The sequence below is a fragment of the Manis pentadactyla genome, chromosome 15, assembly GCF_030020395.1.
Source record: "Manis pentadactyla isolate mManPen7 chromosome 15, mManPen7.hap1, whole genome shotgun sequence".
NCBI lineage: Eukaryota > Metazoa > Chordata > Mammalia > Pholidota > Manidae > Manis > Manis pentadactyla.
In genome coordinates this window covers 56,751,914-56,770,746 of record NC_080033.1, presented here as the reverse complement: position 1 = coordinate 56,770,746, position 18,833 = coordinate 56,751,914, and the positions used below count along the sequence as shown (strand labels likewise).

Genomic DNA, 18,833 nt, shown 5'->3' with positions numbered 1-18,833 from the left:
TCCTCATCAGGGTTTCTCAAACTTGAGAAATCCATAGGCCCATTAATATTTTTTAACATAACTTCAGTGTTATTTTTATTATGTTTCAGTGTTACTGAAGTATGCACAAACATGCCTGCAGATTCTATAAAACTTAACTCTGAATAACGACTGTTTTGTTGACTCTGTCACTGCTTATGACATGAACAGTGTTAGGTCTGTGGCGGTGGTGGGATTCAGGTGGGGTGCCCGTGCCACCGTGTACTGAGAAGTGATCACAATCTCTCCCACCTCCATCTCAACAAGACTTGTAGAGCCACCATGCCTCCAGAGCACTACGATGTCACTTGGTCTTCTCTAGAACTCAACACAATTATGAAGTCTGTTCTTTGCTTTTTACCTGGTGACAGTTAAAGTATTAGCACTTGGAGTCAGTGTGTTGAGTTCTGAAGCAATACTTGGTTAGAATGTGCTAATGCTGGTTTGTTTTTAAGATGATGGCTGAAATAAAAACACTGAGACATTGTCATAACTCAGAGACTGACAGAAACACCATCCTGGTAGGTAAGACTGCAAGGCCCACTCAGGGCCCTGGCCATCCCACAGTGGTGCTTGTGGGGTGCTGAGCCGGCCACTGCAATCTCTGAATGTCCATTTCCTCATCTCCATTGCAGCAGTAATGGCATCTCCCTTGTAGGGCTGTTGTGAGAATAAATAAGAGGGAGGTAACGTTCTTTGCTCCATGCTAACCGTGAAGACAGTGGGTGTTCAACGAGCCTTATTCCCTCTGGATGCTGAAGAAGTCAGAAGAAATTTCTGGGGTTTGAACAATAAAATCTTCTTTTAAGCAGGTTTTGGATACCTTTAGATGACTATCAGGTGGAAGGCACCAGATGAGGGTTATCATCACTCTCTCTTGCTCACTATTCATCCATTAAAATTTTCTGCACACACTTCCATGCTGTACTTTGCTCTCTAAGCTGTAGCACTGGGCACAAGTCCACTGAAACAGGTGTTGCTCTGTGTGTCTTACAGGAGCAATAGATATCAATCTAGCAATTTGATAAGAAAGGGAAAAATCTTCCCAGCTAATCTGTGTCAGGTTATAAACTTCCCCAGTGTTTATCCCCAAGAAGCAAGATGACAGCCCAAAGAAAGGGATGGAACGACCTCTTCTGAAGTAGATTCCATTTGGCACTCGTGAAGTAAGTTTGGTATGTTTTTGAGGTGAAAGCAAAAACTTCTGTTAGGTAATATCTGTGTGTGACCCTGAGATGGCCTGTGTGGCTGGTGGAGTTAATGATTACCCAGCAGTCTAAGCTACTTGGTTCTTCTGGGCTGCATAGTTCACATGCAAAGGAGTCTCCAGAAAGCACCATGTTTCCTTTGTTCTTTGGGGCTGGACTGGTGGTTCTTAACCTAGTGACCTCTGCTAGGAGCCAGAAGACAGAACCCCTTAGTGGCTCTGGGGACCAGCTGCTCTTCCGTGGAGCAGATCAAAATGACTTTGCCATCATGATCCCTCCAGGAGGCACAGAATGCTTTTGGCAATTCGCCCACCAGATGGGATACTTCTTTTTCAGTTATGAGGTGGGTACTTGGACTCTGCTGGCCATACTGGGGCTTTGTTTTTGTTTGTTTCCTTTTGAAAAGAGAGTCAAGTTTTAGATGAACACAAGGTTCTGGTTGTCTATTAATCTATGATTCCCTACCTGTTAATGAAGCGGACCTGCAGTTAGATGGAAACGCAATGGATGAATAATCACTGAAACATATGGCTTGGCTTCTCAAACGGGGGGCTGTGGAGGTATGCTCAAAGCGATGGGACAAACAGGTTGCCTCTTCCTGGGGAGGTAATTCATCACATTTATTTGGATTGGGAGAATACATTTAAAAAATACTAAAACATGGTACAAAGTTGAATGAAAAGTAACATGAAGTTTGGAGATAGGCCCAGAGATTTCAAAGAAAGATGCTTCAATTTACAGGGTTGGAAGAGCAACACTTACTCTCTTGCCTTCTCTGGCAAACTGGAGAGTTACTGGCTTAAGATTTCTCTTTTCAGCCAGATGGTCCTGTTTCTTTTAGGAAGGCAATGTTTTCGGGTTGTCTGTTCACAGGCCAGGTACTTTCATCCAGCCTCTGTCTCATGCCAGTGTTCAAGGATGGTGAGCTCAATAGTAAAGTTAGAGGTTGTTTCCTTTGTTCCTTATCTTAAAAGCTTGTTAACTTTCTAATTTTTGTTTACACAGTAATAGGCTATCTTGATTTTACTTCACTGTAACTTGACATTTTAAATTAACTTATCACAGCCTTTTCTTATCTCTGAATTTATGATAGAACTGTAGCTACTAGTCAGCTCACTGTGCTTAACCAAAGTGCACCTTGAAGACAAGTGCCTGTTAGACTACCTTACTTATTTGACCATGACAGCATCAAATAAGCCCAAGTCTCGGCACCACCAGAGAGGTCAAAACCAAACAAGTTTAGTAAGAACTCGAGAGCCAGAGTCACACATACCAACTGATACTCACTTGCTATATGGTCTGAGCCATGTCTTCTTACCAACAGTGCTATTGGCATTTTGGGCAATTCTTTGTCCTACAATATTGCTACTAACATGGCAGGACGCTCAGCACTGCTGTCTCTCCCTCCCGCCCAGCACCATGGTTTCTCATCCAAACTCCCAGAGGGAGGTGGGCAGTGCCATCACTGACTGTGAACCTCTGTGCTGATGATCATGGGATCATCAGGGAGCTTCTTGGCGAGGCAGCAGGGGCTCTTCTCCCTCCCTAATGTGTCTCGGCAGGTTCAGCGCACACTGGGAATGTCACACGACCGGCATATTGCTGCCACTGCACATACCCCACAAGGTCTTCTCATAGACACCTCTTGGAATGTTCGAGGCCAGATTAACTTCTCTACCCAAGAGACAGGTCTGTTTTTATAGCCACAGCTACTATAATCATCACAGATTTCTTTGAAACTGGGGAAATAATGAGAAAGTACTGAGATAAGTACCTAAGATGTGAAGCCCTGGCTTTTTCACACAGGGATGGTGCAATAGTAGGAAAAAAAAATTGGTCTTCAACACCGCAACTGTTTTCCTGGAGACTTCCAGTGGCCAAGGACATTGAGCAGCTGTCCACTGGCAGTCTGGGGATAGAGTCTCCAGGTGACTTAACTATTTTAACTCCAGGGACCAGAAACTCAATTTATCTCATCATCTCCAACTGACCAGACTATGCGAAAGTGACCAAAACAGAGAGACCCATTTATAATACAAAATGCCAATTAACAACTTTATTACGGGACAGCATTTCTTTCCAGTCATCACAGTACTCGAGCCAGTTAACAAAAAGCAGACTCAAAACAAAAGGAAATGCATGGCCATGAAATATATCCACATTCCACAGCAAAGCATTTCTCCAATCACAAAAATTCCTACAGCCAGATCAAGCCTGTCCCCAGCCCGGACAGCAACAGTCAGTTCTGACTTTCTACCAGCCAGGTATACAAAAAGACAAGTAGCACAGGATATTCAGCAATACAGGACATTTAGCATCGTTGGCCCCTACATGCCAGTAGTGCCTTCCAATCATTTTCATAATCAAATACATTGCCACACCTAATTCCAGTCCTCCCCACTTTATGCCCACACACCAAGGGAGGTGACCCCAGTTGAAAATAAGCACCAGACGTACCCTAAATTATCAGTACCCAAACAAATCACCTTGCAGGAAGGTACTCCTCCAGGATAGCTTCTTTCATTCACTAATGTATCAAATTTTCCCCTAGTTTCAAGTTCAAGATGGCATTCCCCCAGTTCTAAGGGTGTACAGCAGCAGGCAGATACTATGGTCTTCATTTCAACTCATTTTCATGAGCAGAAAAGTTCTTTTTAATAAGAGACGTGGAGATTACAGGGTGAAAAAGGAGAAACATTCTTTTCTGTCCAGTACAGAATTTAAGTTAGTAGTATTTGGCAAAACACAGTAATTATGGTAAGTAATATTTGGAAAGACAAGTTTCATGTAAGATTAGTGTCTTCCATATTCAAACTGGACCTTTGTACTTCCTGAGCACATGGGGACAGTGCTGCAGCAGCACACTTAACAGGGAGAACAGGTAACTCCTAAGAGGGTGGGAGATCAACAGCGGGTGGGAAACCAAGACTTGGTAATGATCTAGGGATTCCTACAGGTTTTTATCAGCTTTGTCTAAACAATCAGCAAAATCACTTTGGTTCTGTGCAAGTGTACCTCAACTTTGGAGTCTTCTATGAGGGGCCCGAGATGGACCACAAACAGAAGAGTGAACGAAAACAGCTGAATGATACTCTGGACGCGATTGAGGTAATTATTCTGGGGGAGAGAAACATCCATGGAAGCTGATTTTAAATTTGGAGAAAAGATTAAAGTTATGGGAGTAATATCATGTGCAAAAGCTTACTTGAGGAGAAACCAAACAGGCAAGGGGATTTGAAGCCTTTACTTTTTATGACTCAGAGCTCTTGAAATTCTCCTCACTGGTTTTATACCAGGGGTTGGCAAACTGTGGCTCAGAGGCCACATATGGCCCACTGCCTGTTCTTTTTTATGTAATTCACTATTTTAAAGTGTAAATTCAGTGGTTTTGGTACATTCCCAAGGTCCTGCAACTATCACCAGCATCTAATTCTATCACCGCAAAAAGAAACTCCATACCCATTAGTCATTTTCCATTCTCCTTGGCCCCCAGCCCTGGGAACTCACTAATCTACTTTCTATCTCTATAAATCTGCCTGTCCTGTATATTTCATGTGCGTGAATCATACTGTGGCCTTTCGCCTGGCTTCTTTCCCTGTCAGTGGTCACACTGTAGCATGTATTAGTACTTCATTCCTTTTAAAGTATAACATTCTACTGTATGGATACACCACATTTTATCCCTTTATCAGCTGACAGACATCTGGGTTATTTTCATTTTGGGGCTCTCATGAATGCTGCTGCTATGAATATTTGCATACAAGGTTTTGTGTGAACCAACATGTTTTATTTTCTGCATACCAAGAAGTGGTATGCTGCTGGGTTATATGGTAACTCAGTTTAACTTTGTGAGGGACTGCTTTCCCATGGCCGAACCATTTCACACTCCCACCAGCAGTATATGAGGACTGCACTTTCTCTACATCCTTGTAACACATCACTGTCTCTTTTGACTACCCTAGTGGGTATGAAGTGGTATACTGTGGTTTTGCGCTGTGTCTACCTAATAGCAAATGACATTGAGCATCTTTTCAAATGCTTTTGGCCATTTGTATGTTGTCTTTGGAGAACTGTCGATTCAAATCCTTTGCCCATTTTATTTCATTTATTTATTTATTTATTTTGAGAGGGCATCTCTCATATTTATTGAGCAAATGGTTGTTAACAACAATAAAATTCTGTATAGGGGACTCAATGCACAATCATTAATCAACCCCAAGCCTAGTTCCTTTGCCCATTTTAAAACTGAGTTGTCTTTTTATTGGTGACTTCTAAGAGTTTTTAAAAATAATATTCTGGCTCTAAGTCCCTTATCAGATAAATGATTTGCAGATATTTTCTCCCATTCTGTGGGATGTTGTTTCATTGTTTTGATAGTCTCCTCGATGCACAAAAATCTACTGCCTGTTTCTGTAAATGAACTTTTACTTAAACACAGCTGCATTCATTTGACAATTTCATACTGTGTATGGCTGCTTTAGTGCTGCAATGGCAGAGCTCAGTAGGTGCAACAGATACTACAATGCCTGTAAAGCCTAAAATATTTGCTTTCTGGCCTTTTAACAAAAAATTTGCAGGTTCTTGTCTTCTACCGTATACGAAGAGCAGGAAAACACCACTGGCAGGGCAATGATGTGCTGAGTACATGTCTAAATCTAGAGATACTCTGGAAGAGCTCTCATTTTCAGTGCTCAACTTTTTCTTTATAAAAATTTTGTCTTTTTTCTAAAGCCCAGGCCATTTTTTCATATACAGCAAAAGTAGCATTATCAGCAACTTATTACATATCATAAAATCATATGAGTAAGTCACTCAACTTCCAGAGAACTTAGGTTAGTGCTGGTGAGCACCCAGGTAAGACTAGATGGGGGGTAGAAGGACCCCCTTATTTTATTTTCCATCCTGCAGGAGAGTACACGTAAGGTGCAGAGCAATATCTTCCACATGTGGCGATACTACAACTTTGCTCGCATGAGGAAAATGGCTGACTTTTTCCTTCTCCAATCAAACTATAACTACGTGAACTGGTGGTCAATGGCCCAGAGCCTTGTTATCGTTGTCTCTGGGATCCTGCAGCTGTATTTCCTGAAGCGTCTCTTCAATGTCCAAATGACTACAGACACAAAGAAGCCAAGATGCTAAGCTACAACAACTACGCACCCTGCTCTTTCCTTCTGAGGCAGAAGCTTCGTCAAAGCTTTGGTCAAAACAGCTTTATAAGCTGGTGGAAAAGGTCAGTTTCTCTTGTTAGAAAGTTTTAGTCTATTGCTCTCACCTACAAAGGCAAATTGGCAATAAATAAAAATGTGTAAATTTTGATGCTGGCTATTTCTCAAGTATACACTAAATTCTGCCATTAAAATACTGTTCATCACATAGCATCCTTAGCCTTTACTAAGTCAGTCAGAGATTTAACAGAGAACCTCGGCAGGGAGAAGAGTTTAAAAAAGGGGGACAAAAACATATAAAACCCTGTTTTATACATTGCATACAAAAACAGGAGTTGGCAGAGTGCTTTTTTGTAGGTGAAAAATATTTTATTTTTAGAGATGTCACTTTTGGAATTTAAAATAAGCAGTATTTTCATTAAATTGTACAATACAGTAGCTTTAAAATTTTTTTGTGAAATGTTTTTCCACTTAAGAGTATACTTTAATAATTCTAAAGATAATTTTGGAAGGCGTGGGGACGGATGGAGGACTGAATTATGTCAGTGTCTCTGGTTAGTGCTTTTTATTTAGTCCAGTCAGGTAAGTAAAAGTTCGTAAGGGAAATTATGTTTTAGGATATCAAGGTGATGAAAAAAACATTCAGCCTGGGATCATACCATCCAAGAAAAAAGAAAGATTGAGAAAAACAGCTTGTAAAAACCAAGATAATATAATCAAGTTATGCTCTTAAGATCCTACTCTTAGTAACAGAAGTACTCAGTATATGCAATGTAAAAATAATTCTTAGCATTTATTCAACACCTATCATTTGCTAGGCACTGTGCTAGGTGATTTCTAGGTTCTAAAAACTACCCTTAAGTAGGAAGGTCAAAGCTATTTTTTGAAACAGAAGAAGAAAATGAAGCTTATTAAAGTTTAATGACTCGGCTAAGGCCATACAGCTGGTAGATGTCAGAACTGGGGATTGAATCCAAGTTTTTCTTCCACACCTACTGCGTAGAAAATCAAAATAAATAGCTCTTATTATTTTATCCAATATCCCACACAGCCTACTACGGTGATATGGCAATATCTAACTTTCATAGTATTAATTAATAATGAAGAAAATCCATGTGTTCTTATAATGGGTTTGGAAAACAGTGTTATCATAGATAACAATAAACCATTCTTGTCCTCAGTTCCAACGATTTAGAACCTGTTACTCGAAACAAGAAGCCCTCTAATCCAAATATAAAACACAGTATTCTATTTAGTCACAAACACAATGATCTGAAACCCCATTTTTGAGCCATTTCTTAAGAATCCAGCCTGCATTCGTCCATAATAGAGAGAATTTTAAACTAAGAAGTCCCTGAAGAGGTCACAGTGTTGACAAAATTCAACATGATGGTGGAGCCTACACAGACACAGGAAACAAAGCTAGGCCCTTCCATACGGCCATAAGTCCTTGCGATGATTTCGTTTTAAGTCAATGTCTCTTCATGCCGCACATATTCCCCAATGTCTGCTTGATGAAATACCACAATCGCCATGGGGTCTACTTTCCTGCAGTCTTGTGTAGACTTTGCTGCCACCCCAAAACCCTGGGATTCAAAAGAAGAGACACTGATTCACTCAAGTCATTCAGTAAGCACACACTGAGGGCTGGAAACAAAGATGAAAAAAATATAGTTCTTATCTTTGAGAAATTCAAAAGATGCTGAGAATTTAGTCTCTCAGGCACATAGACTGAAAACACATCCTTGAAGTAAAAAGATACTGGATTTTTTAACAGCTACCATCTCTACTCACCAAAGGGATGTCTGCCATGGAGTACACCACCACTCCCTGGTACTGAGAAGTATTTTCGGTGATTCGACCCAGCCCAGATTTTAACACGTGGTTCCCATACAGGAAGGACTGCTCTGCTCCAGGTTTTATCCACACTTTATACTGTAAGAAAGAAAATTAAATTCAATAGACATTAAAATGCTAATAGTTATATCTCTGTAGATAAGACAGCTGCTGGATCTGTGATTAATTTCTTGGAAGAATTTTAAAGAAAAGAGAGATGCATGTTTCCCTCAAATTATTCACCCCCTTAACAGAACTGCGATGTAGTTCTCTCCTCAACTCTACAAACTTCTCCCACGGACAGTTTAACAATTCTTTCTCTAGACCCCGTTTTAGGCTCCTCACCACAGCCACCCATTTGTTTTTCGATTTTGAGCTGGGTCCGCATAGATTTTTCTACTTTGCTGGAAATAGGTACAACTCCTCAGACATCCTAGGTAAGCCCAAGCAGCAAGCCCTGCAAACTGTCTCCATGTGCTGGCACTGGCCCAAACACTGTCAAGGTCTCTGTGGCAGGGAAGCTGCCCAATTATCTGTGTCCTTGACTTCTTCCATCCCCAGTGCAAGGCTGGAAACCACCCCACAAACCTTGGCATAGGGTGCAAGGTAATCGAGAGCCGTGATGTGCAACCGGAATTTGTGGGTCTTGGTGAATTTTCCGAAGCAGGTCCCCAGCGACACCAGCTTGTCCCCAGAGACGTTGGCGGCCAATTTCAGGATCTTCTCACTAACGGGGTTTAGTGTAAGGGAGAAGTGGGTGTCACATGAGGGAGGTTGCTGGGCCCCAGTCCCCCCACCCGGGTCCAAGCTGCCCACCGGCACCACCTCACCTCACGTAGTACACCCGGTCGTTGTGCAGCCTGAAGCAGTAGGTGCCGTCGGGCCTGTCCACCAGCAGCTGAAGGTTCTCTCCGATGCTGCAGGCGAGAGGAGGACTGGAGGCCGCTCCCGAACGGGCCCATCCCAGCCCCACTCCACCCGCGCCCGCCCCGCCCCACGCACACTCCCTCTATCGCCCCGCGCGCGCTTACTATTTTGCTATCTTCTCAAACATTACGCGGGTCTCCTCTTCAGTCAAAGGCCGCATTTTCCCGCTGGGTAGGGACGCCGGACTCTCGTGCTTCAGCCGCCGGAAACGGAAGTCAGTCGCAGGCCGCTCCCAGGCAACCGCACAGCCGGCCCCTCTAGCCGCTCTCCAGGCCTTCTCCACGCTAGCGCCCCGGTAGCCCGGAGGACCGTCGGGAACAGAGAGGCGGCCCGACAGGAAACCACAGAGATCGGAAGTGCGCCCCGGTGGTTCCCCGCCCAGATTCGAAGCCGGCGTCCCTTCTGGGCCGGAGGGGAAGGGACACTCCTGCCGAGAAGATGGCGGCGACGGCGACTATCCCATCTTCAACTACGGCCTCGGCCACGGCGGCGGTCACCGCAGCCGCTCTCGGGGAGGTGGAAGATGAAGGGCTCCTGGCGTCGCTGTTCCGGGACCGCTTCCCGGAGGCCCAGTGGCGGGAGCGGCCCGATGTGGGCCGCTACCTCCGGGAGCTGAGTGGCTCGGGGCTGGAGCGGTTGCGGCGCGAGCCCGAGCGCCTGGCGGAGGAGCGGGTGCAGCTGCTGCAGCAGACGCGCGACTTGGCCTTCGCCAACTACAAGACCTTCATCCGTGGCGCCGAGTGCACCGAGCGCATCCACCGCCTCTTTGGCGACGTGGAGGCTTCTCTCGGCCGCCTGCTCGACCGCTTGCCCAGCTTCCAGCAGAGCTGCAGGTGTGGCGGGCCCGGCGCTAACGGGGCTTTCAACAGCTGTAATACTTGTATGATGTGCGATGAACGAGGATAGAAATAGCTAACATTTACTTAGCGCTTACCATGTGCCAGGCTCTCTGAGCATTTTATTAATCCATTTAAACTTCGCAACCGCCTTCGAGGTAGGTGCCACTCTTCCCATTTTATGTATGAGGAAGTTGAGACAGAAGAGAGGTTAGTGACTGTCCAAGGGCACAGCTAGTAAGTTTTGAAGTCACAGTTGGAACCCAGCAGCACGTGCCTCCCTCATAGCACCAAATAAAGAGAATCCATGCAAAGCACTTACCATCGGGTCTGACATTGTTAACACTACAATTGTCATCTTAATATATGTGCATGCTTATGTAACTGTGTAAAAGTGTATATACATATATATACATGTATACACACACACACACACAGTTTGTACTGGAGATCATCTGCTCCAAAACTTTAAATGATATGAAACTGACAAATCCATTTGGGGGCAGCAAAAATTATCAAAAAAATCCCTCTTTTGAGCCATATGCTTCCTTTTGAGTCCTCAATCCATTATCCTTAATTCTGCCTTTCATGATGAAAATGTGTTTTTTTTGAGCCTTTGGATCTTTGACAATAGCTTCCGAACCCTTCCCCCGCCCAGTAGATCGGTATCTTCCTAAAGCAGGGCTTGGCAGTTGCCCAGAACTGGAGAGTGTGTCAGGAACTAAAGTTGAACAAAATGAAGATTAAGAGGCTGAGAGGACTTGGGGGTAAGGCTGTAGCTTCTAGGCTAGTTAATGATTAAGAAAATAGTAAGAAAGAGCTATTATGAAACATTTACTCCATCAGATTCTGTGTTAAATGCTTTATACACATTTCATTTAATCTTCATGTCCTTATGAGGTGGATCCTATTACTATTTTACCAATGGGGAAACAGTTCAGAGAGCCTAAGTATCTTGCCACAGTTAACTAGTTGAGTGGAAGATCTGGGTTCAAATCTTTATCCTTTATTAGTTGTGTGATCTTGGACAAGTTGTTTACCTTCTCTGGGATTAAAGTTTCCTCAAGGGTAATACTTACCTCATAGGTTTGGTGTGAAGATTAAATCAGATGAACCATCCCGCTTGGTGCCAGTTCATAGCAAATGCTTGGTAATTGTAGCTAAGGTTTGGGTGCAGAGCAGTGAGCGACCAGCGTTCTCCTAATTGTCACTAGGCACTTTGTGAAAGAGGCTGAGGAGATCAGCTCCAACCGCCGAATGAACACCCTGACGTTAAACCGGCACACAGAAATCCTGGAAATCCTGGAGATTCCTCAGCTCATGGACACCTGTGTCCGGAACAACTATTATGAAGAGGCCCTAGAGCTTGCAGCCTATGTACGCAGACTGGAAAGGAAATACTCCTCCATCCCTGTCATCCAGGTAGTCAGCTGCCCAGAAAGGATTCATACTGGTGGTGGTAAAATCAGTAATTCTGTGGTCTTCACTGAACCTTCAGGCAGAAACCTTAGGGAAATTCCCTGCATGTTTCACATCGGTTTCTGCCAGCCAGGTAGTCCTGAACAAAAAACATACATTCATTCATTCAACTGCTCAATGTTAATCATGTGCTAGGCACTGATCTAGATGCTAGGGTTACAATGTGAACAAAGCAGACAAAGCCCTGGCTCTCATGAATGTGAGCTGATAGTTGGCAAATAAATGAATAAATGATATGATCCTTGCAGATAGCGTAAGTGTCTTAAGAAAATAAACCAGGAAATGGTGTAGAAGACTAGGGTGGGTTACTTCAGGTAGAGTGGTCAGTCAGGAGAGGTGCTTCTGGAGAGAGGACATTTAAGCTAAGAACCAGCTAATGAGAAAGAGCCAGCCACATGAAGATGAGGAGCAAACCAGAAAGTGGACAGAGCAAGAAAAGCAGGCAGAGGAGGGAAGAGGGGAAGAGGTTGACGAGTATTTAAGAAACACAAAGACAGCCAATGTGACTGGATTGCAGTGAGCAAAGGGACATTAGGAAGCAGGTGAGGCAGGAGAACAAGGCAGGGCCTGCAGGCCACGGTGGACCAGATCGTTACTGGTGAACCCATACCTGTCAGCTTTAGGAAATCGACTTTGTATGTCAGGAAAGCAGTGGAATGTTGGTCTGCAGTACTCAGGCTCAGTGGAATGGGTTCCAAGAATGTGTCTGCAGCGTGGTGTGACTCACCCCTGTGTTGCCAGGGCATTGTAAGTGAGGTGCGCCAGGCCATGCAGCTGATGCTGAGCCAGCTCATCCAGCAACTGAGGACCCACATCCAGCTCCCTGCCTGCCTCCGTGTCATTGGCTTCTTGCGGCGTATGGATGTCTTCACTGAGGCCGAGCTCAGGGTAAAGTTTCTTCAGGCCCGAGATGCTTGGCTCCGTTCCATCCTGACTGCCATTCCCAATGATGATCCCTATTTCCACATCACAAAAACCATTGAGGCTTGCCGTGTCCATCTGTTCGATATCATCACCCAGTACCGTGCCATCTTCTCAGATGAGGACCCGTTGCTGCCCCCTGCCATGGGGGAGCACACTGTGAACGAGGGTGCCATCTTCCATGGCTGGGTGCTGCAGAAAGTCTCGCAGTTCCTGCAGGTGCTGGAGACCGACCTTCACCGGGGCACAGGGGGCCGCCTGGACTCTCTGCTGGGCCAGTGCATGTACTTTGGGCTCTCCTTCAGCCGGGTGGGGGCTGATTTCCGGGGCCAGTTGGCTCCTGTTTTCCAGCAAGTGGCCATCAGCACTTTCCAGAAAGCAATTCAGGAAGGAGTGGAGAAGTTCCAGGATGAAATGAACTCCTATACCCTCATCTCGGCTCCAGCCATCCTGGGCAGCAGTAACTTGCCTTCTGCTATGCCAGTCACTCAGCCTGGGACCCTACAGCCACCCATGGTGCTCTTGGACTTCCCACCCCTTGCCTGCTTCCTCAACAATATTCTGGTCGCCTTCAATGATCTGCGTCTCTGTTGCCCTGTGGCCCTGGCACAGGATGTGACAGGGACCCTGGAGGATGCCCTTGCCAAGGTAAGCACACCCTGTTGGCTTTCTACTGGGGCTTTGTAAACAGGCAGCCAGACTTTTGTAATAAATTGGTCCATGTGACAGTGGTATCTGCTCACTTAGGTTTAGTGTAGTTTTTGAAGTTTTTCAGTTGAGATTAGTCCCCTTTCATGGGACCTAGAACAATCCATGAAGTGGCTCACCTTTAGTAATGATTCAGTAGTGTATTTGTTTTCTGTTGTTGCATTAACACTCCCACAAACATAGCAACTTAAAACAACATACATTTGTCATCTCCCAAGCACATCATAACTGGGTCCCCTGCTTAGGATCTCACAAGATGCAGTCAAGGTGTTGGCCAGGCTGCAGTCGCATCTGGAACTCAGTTGCTTTCAAGCTCATTCATGTTAGCAGATTTCTGTTCCTTGCAGTTGTAGCACTGAGGCCCTAGGTTCGTAAAGGCCACACCACTCCATAGGCTGTTCAGTGCGGCTTTTTGATTCATCAGGTTCCACGGGAGAGCATCTCTCCTGCATAAGCCTCTTCCTTTAGGAAAGTCCTCTGTCCTCTTTTATAAGGCTCACCTGATTAAGTCAGGCCCACCCAGGATATTAGCCCTTTTGATTAGTTAAAAGTCAGCTGTTGAGTTGGGACTTTAATTACATCTGGAAAGTCCTTCACCTTTGCTATATTATGTTGGTTAGAAACAAGCCCCAGTTCTGCCTGCACTCAAGGGAAGGGGATTACAAAAAGGAGTGGATACTACGGGGTGGGAATCACAAGAACCATCTTAACGATTCTGCTTAACAAAATACTGCTAATACTACTAATATCCTAGTATGGTGCACAACTTTTACACATTTAAACCTTTAGATACTGGGATGCTTCTTAAATTGATGGCATCTTATAATTGCTGTCAGCCAGGTGGTAGTTGTGACATGGTTGCATAAACTCTTACTGTTGATGTCCTCTTATAAGAGCAAGAAAGCATGAGCATTGAAGCTTTCTAGGCTCAATGAAATTCAGGTAATAGTAGTCAGCAAATATTTATATAGAACTTACTCCATGCCAGCTAGCATTCATCATACAGAGTAAGACTTGATCCTCACAACCCCATGAGGTAGATCCTGTTGCCGGCCCTACTTTATAGATGGGAAGCTGAGACACAGAGAGCAGAGTGCTTAAGTAATCACTTGGAAGTCACAGAACCAGTAAGTAGCACAACTAAGACTTGAGCCAGGAAGTCTAGCACCAGAGTGTATGTTCTTAACCCTGTCTCTGTGAGACTGGGCTGTAATGTCAGCTAGGCTGTTTTGTTATTCCCATATGGAAATTCTTTCCCAGCTCAGTTTTCTTTGTCCTTTACAATTTTCCAGTTGTCTAGTCAAAGGCCACACTCAGTAAAAGTGTCATATGGTTTTGCCTAATTTTCCTGGATCTAACCTAGTTCTGGTCTATCTGGTCTATGTATTCCCTTTACAGTTTAATGATGCTCTTTCAGGGGAACTGGAAACTGTGCCAGTAATGAAACACGCTGGGTCAGAAATACATCAATGAAGAGTGACCACAATTCTGAAATATAAACAAGATAGTAATGTACGGTTTAGAGCAACTTTCTTCATGGAAACTTGAGGGCTGCACATTTCTGCTTAGTCTTGTGCACTGCTGATGATGGTAGACTATCCCAGTAATTGATGGTGTCCTTGTCTCTTAGGTAACCAAAATAATCCTGGCCTTCCATCGTGCTGAAGAGGCTGCCTTTAGCAGTGGGGAGCAAGAGCTCTTTGTCCAGTTCTGCACTGTCTTCCTGGAAGACCTTGTTCCTTATTTAAATCGCTGTCTCCAAGTCCTTTTTCCTCCAGCTCAGATAGCACAGACCTTAGGTAAGAGAAAGGAGAAGATCCTTAAAACTGTTGATATAATCATATGCTAAGTAATTCACCCACTTGTAAAATTCAGTGCTTTTTAGTAAATGTACAGAAGTGTACAACCATTACCACCATCTATTTTTAGAACATTTCCAAAGCCCTAGAAAAATCCCTCATACCTATTGTAATCACTCTCTAATCCCACTGTTAGCCCCCAACAACCACTAATCTACTTGGTGTTGCAATGGGTTTGCTTTTTCTGGACATTTTGTATAAATGGAATCATACAATATGTGTAATATCAGGCTAAATGGAAGAAGCCAGTCATACAGGAACTACATGTTGCATGATTCCATTATATGAAATGTGCAGAGGTGTTTTTAAAGTATTTTTCCCCATTTGCCTTCACTTCCCTGTGCCCACTCGCTCTGCGCTGAGGACGGGGGAGGCACAGCTTCCCAAAGAGCAGTGGGCCAGTTATCACAGCAGCACAGAGTGGCTGGTTGCCACTTTCCCCCCAGCTTGCCCTTTGGGCCTGTCACAGGGAAGCCAGTGCCTGTTGAGGTTGTCTTGGCTCTTACCTGTCTGCCCTACGCTGTGCTATTCTGGATTATGTTCAAAGCCTTACTTTACAGAATAGCTTCCTGTTCCATATCACAAAGATGCCTTTTACTATATTGAAATATGGTAATTGTGTCTGGTAGTTGCTCTTAGTGTTTCTTTTTCTCCTGTGACACTTAAATATTTGAATTTATTAAGCGTCTTTTCTATGTCACTTTTCTTCCCGTCTGTGTCAGGCATTCCACCCACTCAGCTCTCCAAATACGGAAACCTTGGGCATGTGAACATCGGCGGCGTCCAGGGGCCTCTCGCCTTTCTCCTGCCGAACAGAGAGGCCGTGTTCTGTCTAGATGAAAAGGAGCAAGTGCCCGAGCTCACAGTTCCAGCACCAGAAGCCCCCGCCCAGGAGCCAAGCCTCCAGCCAGTCAGTCCGCCTTTCCCAGAGGGTGGGCAAAAGCAGGCTGAATCAGTGATGCCGTTGCCGACCGCTGTGCCTCCTGCAGACGCTTAACAGGCGGTCCCTGCTGCCGGAACCGGCGCGGGCCTAGGGCCAGGCGGCCGGAGCCTCACCCAAGCGAGGGAAGGGGCTGCCCGACTGTTGCCTCGCCTCGGGAAGCACCGGGTAGTCCCAGGGAAGAGGCTGCGAAGGCATTCGAGAGGGAATTAACGGGGGCACTTACCGCCACTCTTGTAAATGGTTGATTATACAATAAGAAATGGAATTAATAAAGGTGATTGACGTCACCAAGAGGTGGGCTTCACTCTGGTAGCGGCGGAGCTCTCAGACGACGCAGGACTACGCTTCCCGGCGTCCTCTGCGGAGGGAGCGCTCGACTACAGGAGCTGGGGAGGGACGCGTGCTGGCGGGCGGCCTGCTCGGCCGGGCGCACCATGGGCTGGCTGCAGGGCGGGCTGCTGCTGGCGCGGGTGCCTCGCCGCACGGGGCCAGCACTGCTGTGGTGGGAAGGGGCAGGCGGCGGCGGCGCCCGGGCCTACAGGTCCACGTCCGCCCCAGAAGACCTCGGGGGCCCGGCGATCAGGCGTTCCTACTGGCGCTACGTGCGGCGTCTGTTGCGGGGAGTGCCCAAGCCGCCCTACCCACGCGTGTGCCAGGTCGGGGACCCGGTGCTGCGGACCGTAGCGGCCCCGGTAGAACCCGCGCAGCTGGCGGGGCCCGAGGTGCAGCGGCTGGTGCACCGGCTGGTGGAGGTGATGCGGCGCCGGCGCTGCGTGGGCCTGAGTGCACCGCAGCTCGGGGTGCCGCTGCAGGTGCTGGCCCTGGAGCTCCCCGAGGCTCTCTGCGGCGCCTGCGCGCCGCGCCTGCGCGAGGCCCGCCAGATGGAGCCCTTCCCTCTGCGCGTGTTTGTGAACCCCAGCCTGCGGGTGCTGGACAGCCGCCTGGTCACCTTCGCTGAGGGCTGCGAGAGTGTCGCCGGCTTCCTGGCCTGCGTGCCCCGCTGCCAGGCCGTGCAGATCTCAGGTGAGGGGCCCTGAGGTGGCTGGGTAAGCGCGTGTCTCTCCCGCCAGTGGGGGCGGCGGCCTTGCATCCCACTAGTTTTCGCAAAGCTCTAGCTGAATTGCAGACACATTGATGTGCGGAGCCTCCCGGCGTCAACAAAGGGCAGGATGGGGGAATGGACAGGATGGAGGACTGACAGAATGGGACGGGGCCGAAGGCTCCTTCCTGTGAGAGCCAGCTCAAGTGGGGCACGGCGGTTGGAAGGATGGCCTTGTACCTCGCACTCGGTCCTCTGCTCTATTCCCATTCGCTCCTCCTGGGTCTCTCATACACATACCCTTCTCCCCAGTTAGATCTGTCGTGGTGGGAGTAGGACAAATGGGACCCAGCTTTGTACAACACAGGGGATAGCCATTCCCGATCTGTCATACCACAGAATGTTTTGTGGAGTGTGGTTCTTCGCTGGGGCTGGGATGATTGTTCCTCTTCAGCACGCCACTAGGGCCAGAAAGTCAATGGTATCCCTTTATTTTGTATTATACCAAGCTGAAGTACTCTGTTTAGGAATCGAAAGCAAACATGATTACTGTAGAGGTGGGAGGAGTATCAGAAGGGCAGCACCTCATTTCTCATCGCAGCCCCAGACTACGCCCAGCAACCTGTCAGAGTTGGGAACCAGGTTGTCTACTTGGGTAATGGGCAGAGTTAAGATATCTTTGCTAGGAAGGATAGAGGCTGCTGTCTACATTCCCTTCTGATGTTACCTCTTGTAAACAGGAATGGCCAGGGCCGGGGAAAAGGCAAGAGGTTGAAAATGATGCCATGCAGCATGTCCTTACCCAGACTGTAACTTCCTTTGCAGGGCTGGACCCTAGAGGAGAGCATGTGGTGTGGCAGGCGAGTGGATGGGCAGCCCGCATCATCCAGCATGAGATGGACCACTTGCAGGGTTGCCTGTTCATCGACAAAATGGACAGCAAGACATTTACAAATGTCCACTGGATGGAAGTGAATGATTAAACCTTTTCTGCTGCATCTGAAGATTCTGAAAACCAAAACACAAACCCTGGCTTTGGGCTGAGCATGTCTCACTTGGCATCAACTTGGCCTTGGCCCGGCTCTGACAGAAAACAGCGGACTGCCGAACCATGCTGGAGGATGTTAAAAATATTTGCCCTGAAATCAGCTGTGGACAAAATACTGCCTTTGAAAATTAACTCCCCTAAAGGCATGGACATTGCCTGATGATTTTGTATGGAAGTAAGTGGGGCAAGTAAATAACCACTCTAAGTAGACATGATTTCATGAGACCATGTAATCTATTCCAAAGCGAAGATATGATAATGGTGTAGTCCCCAAATATCTGAAAGCTGTGTTTAAAAATGCTGGCTAAAGCTAAGGTTGACCACCTTTGCCAAGTTCTTATTTTTACAAAGGGCTTGTGTGTGTCTTTCCTGCGTCCTTCTTTGCCTTGGACACCAGTTTGCTTATGGAAGTAGAACACAGGGCAGAATGGCCCCAGTTTATGGAAGTGTTTAATGACAATATTAATGAAAATGAGTACCACACATTTTAACAGGTTAAGATACACTTTGGTTTCCACCTTTTGCCTTTCACCTTTAACAGATTTGGGGAAGATTTCTCTGCTGAGACCTTTTGGGCAGCTGGTACTTGGCCTATTCTTTGGCTGGAGGCCATGAAGCAGGGCTAGGGGAGGGGCGATAGTTGTTGAAGGGGAGCAATGAGCCTCTTCCTGTCAGAATAGAAACGGAAAGAAGAACTTGGGCTGGGGACCAGACTTATTTTGGAAAAATAAGTTAGCATCATGCTGACCAATGATTAGCCTTAAGATACACTCAGAGCTTTGACAAGAGGTGAAGGAACTTGTTTCTTTAGGTACTGGTCTTACCTCATTTTTATGTTGACTT

General features: G+C 46.2%; 3 protein-coding genes and 1 long non-coding RNA gene across 13 annotated transcripts in view; 2 read left to right on the top strand and 2 right to left on the bottom strand.

Moving 5' to 3' along the window:
• Positions 1 to 9,394, bottom strand: part of NIP7 (nucleolar pre-rRNA processing protein NIP7) — a 58,522-nt gene extending 49,128 nt beyond the window's left edge. For 3 of the 6 annotated variants that reach the window (XM_057492797.1, XM_036897749.2, XM_036897748.2), the window contains exons 1-4: positions 9,262 to 9,394; positions 9,061 to 9,147; positions 8,819 to 8,957; positions 8,189 to 8,329 (exon numbers count right to left, since the gene is read on the bottom strand). In XM_057492797.1, the coding sequence (XP_057348780.1) occupies positions 8,189 to 8,329; positions 8,819 to 8,957; positions 9,061 to 9,147; positions 9,262 to 9,317 (423 nt within the window). In that variant the 5' untranslated portion in view covers positions 9,318 to 9,394. Of the gene's footprint in view, positions 1 to 1,606; positions 1,825 to 6,741; positions 7,981 to 8,005; positions 8,042 to 8,188; positions 8,330 to 8,818; positions 8,958 to 9,060; positions 9,148 to 9,261 lie in introns of those variants that run through there. The other 3 variants (XM_036897745.2, XM_036897746.2, XM_057492798.1) reach the window with 3 other exon arrangements.
• Positions 1,227 to 6,376, top strand: TMED6 (transmembrane p24 trafficking protein 6). Of its 2 annotated transcripts, none has more exons than XM_036897744.2 (4): positions 1,227 to 1,569; positions 2,789 to 2,915; positions 4,237 to 4,334; positions 6,135 to 6,376. In XM_036897744.2, exons 1-4 carry the CDS (start codon positions 1,279 to 1,281, stop codon positions 6,366 to 6,368), a joined length of 750 nt encoding a protein of 249 aa, XP_036753639.2. In that variant the 5' UTR covers positions 1,227 to 1,278; the 3' UTR covers positions 6,369 to 6,376. The 2 variants fall into 2 exon arrangements, with proteins under 2 accessions (XP_036753639.2, XP_036753637.2); XM_036897742.2 differs by having other exon boundaries at positions 4,183 to 4,334.
• Positions 9,395 to 9,588: 194 nt separating the features above from the next.
• COG8 (component of oligomeric golgi complex 8) lies at positions 9,589 to 18,310 on the top strand. 3 transcript variants are annotated; one of them, XM_036897729.2, is made up of 6 exons: positions 9,589 to 9,990; positions 11,208 to 11,415; positions 12,214 to 13,041; positions 14,732 to 14,900; positions 15,683 to 15,859; positions 17,768 to 18,310. In XM_036897729.2, exons 1-6 carry the CDS (start codon positions 9,596 to 9,598, stop codon positions 17,923 to 17,925), a joined length of 1,935 nt encoding a protein of 644 aa, XP_036753624.1. In that variant the 5' UTR covers positions 9,589 to 9,595; the 3' UTR covers positions 17,926 to 18,310. The 3 variants fall into 3 exon arrangements, with proteins under 3 accessions (XP_036753624.1, XP_036753623.1, XP_036753625.2); XM_036897728.2 differs by lacking the exon at positions 17,768 to 18,310 and having other exon boundaries at positions 15,683 to 16,194; XM_036897730.2 differs by lacking the exons at positions 14,732 to 14,900; positions 15,683 to 15,859.
• On the bottom strand, positions 13,286 to 16,306 carry LOC118918703 (uncharacterized). 2 transcript variants are annotated; one of them, XR_005027233.2, is made up of 3 exons: positions 16,127 to 16,268; positions 15,467 to 15,765; positions 13,286 to 14,895 (listed from the first exon to the last, which is right to left on the bottom strand). It is a non-coding gene; the product is annotated as an uncharacterized LOC118918703 (long non-coding RNA). The 2 variants fall into 2 exon arrangements; XR_008994002.1 differs by lacking the exon at positions 15,467 to 15,765 and having other exon boundaries at positions 16,127 to 16,306.
• Positions 18,311 to 18,833: the final 523 nt, after the last annotated feature.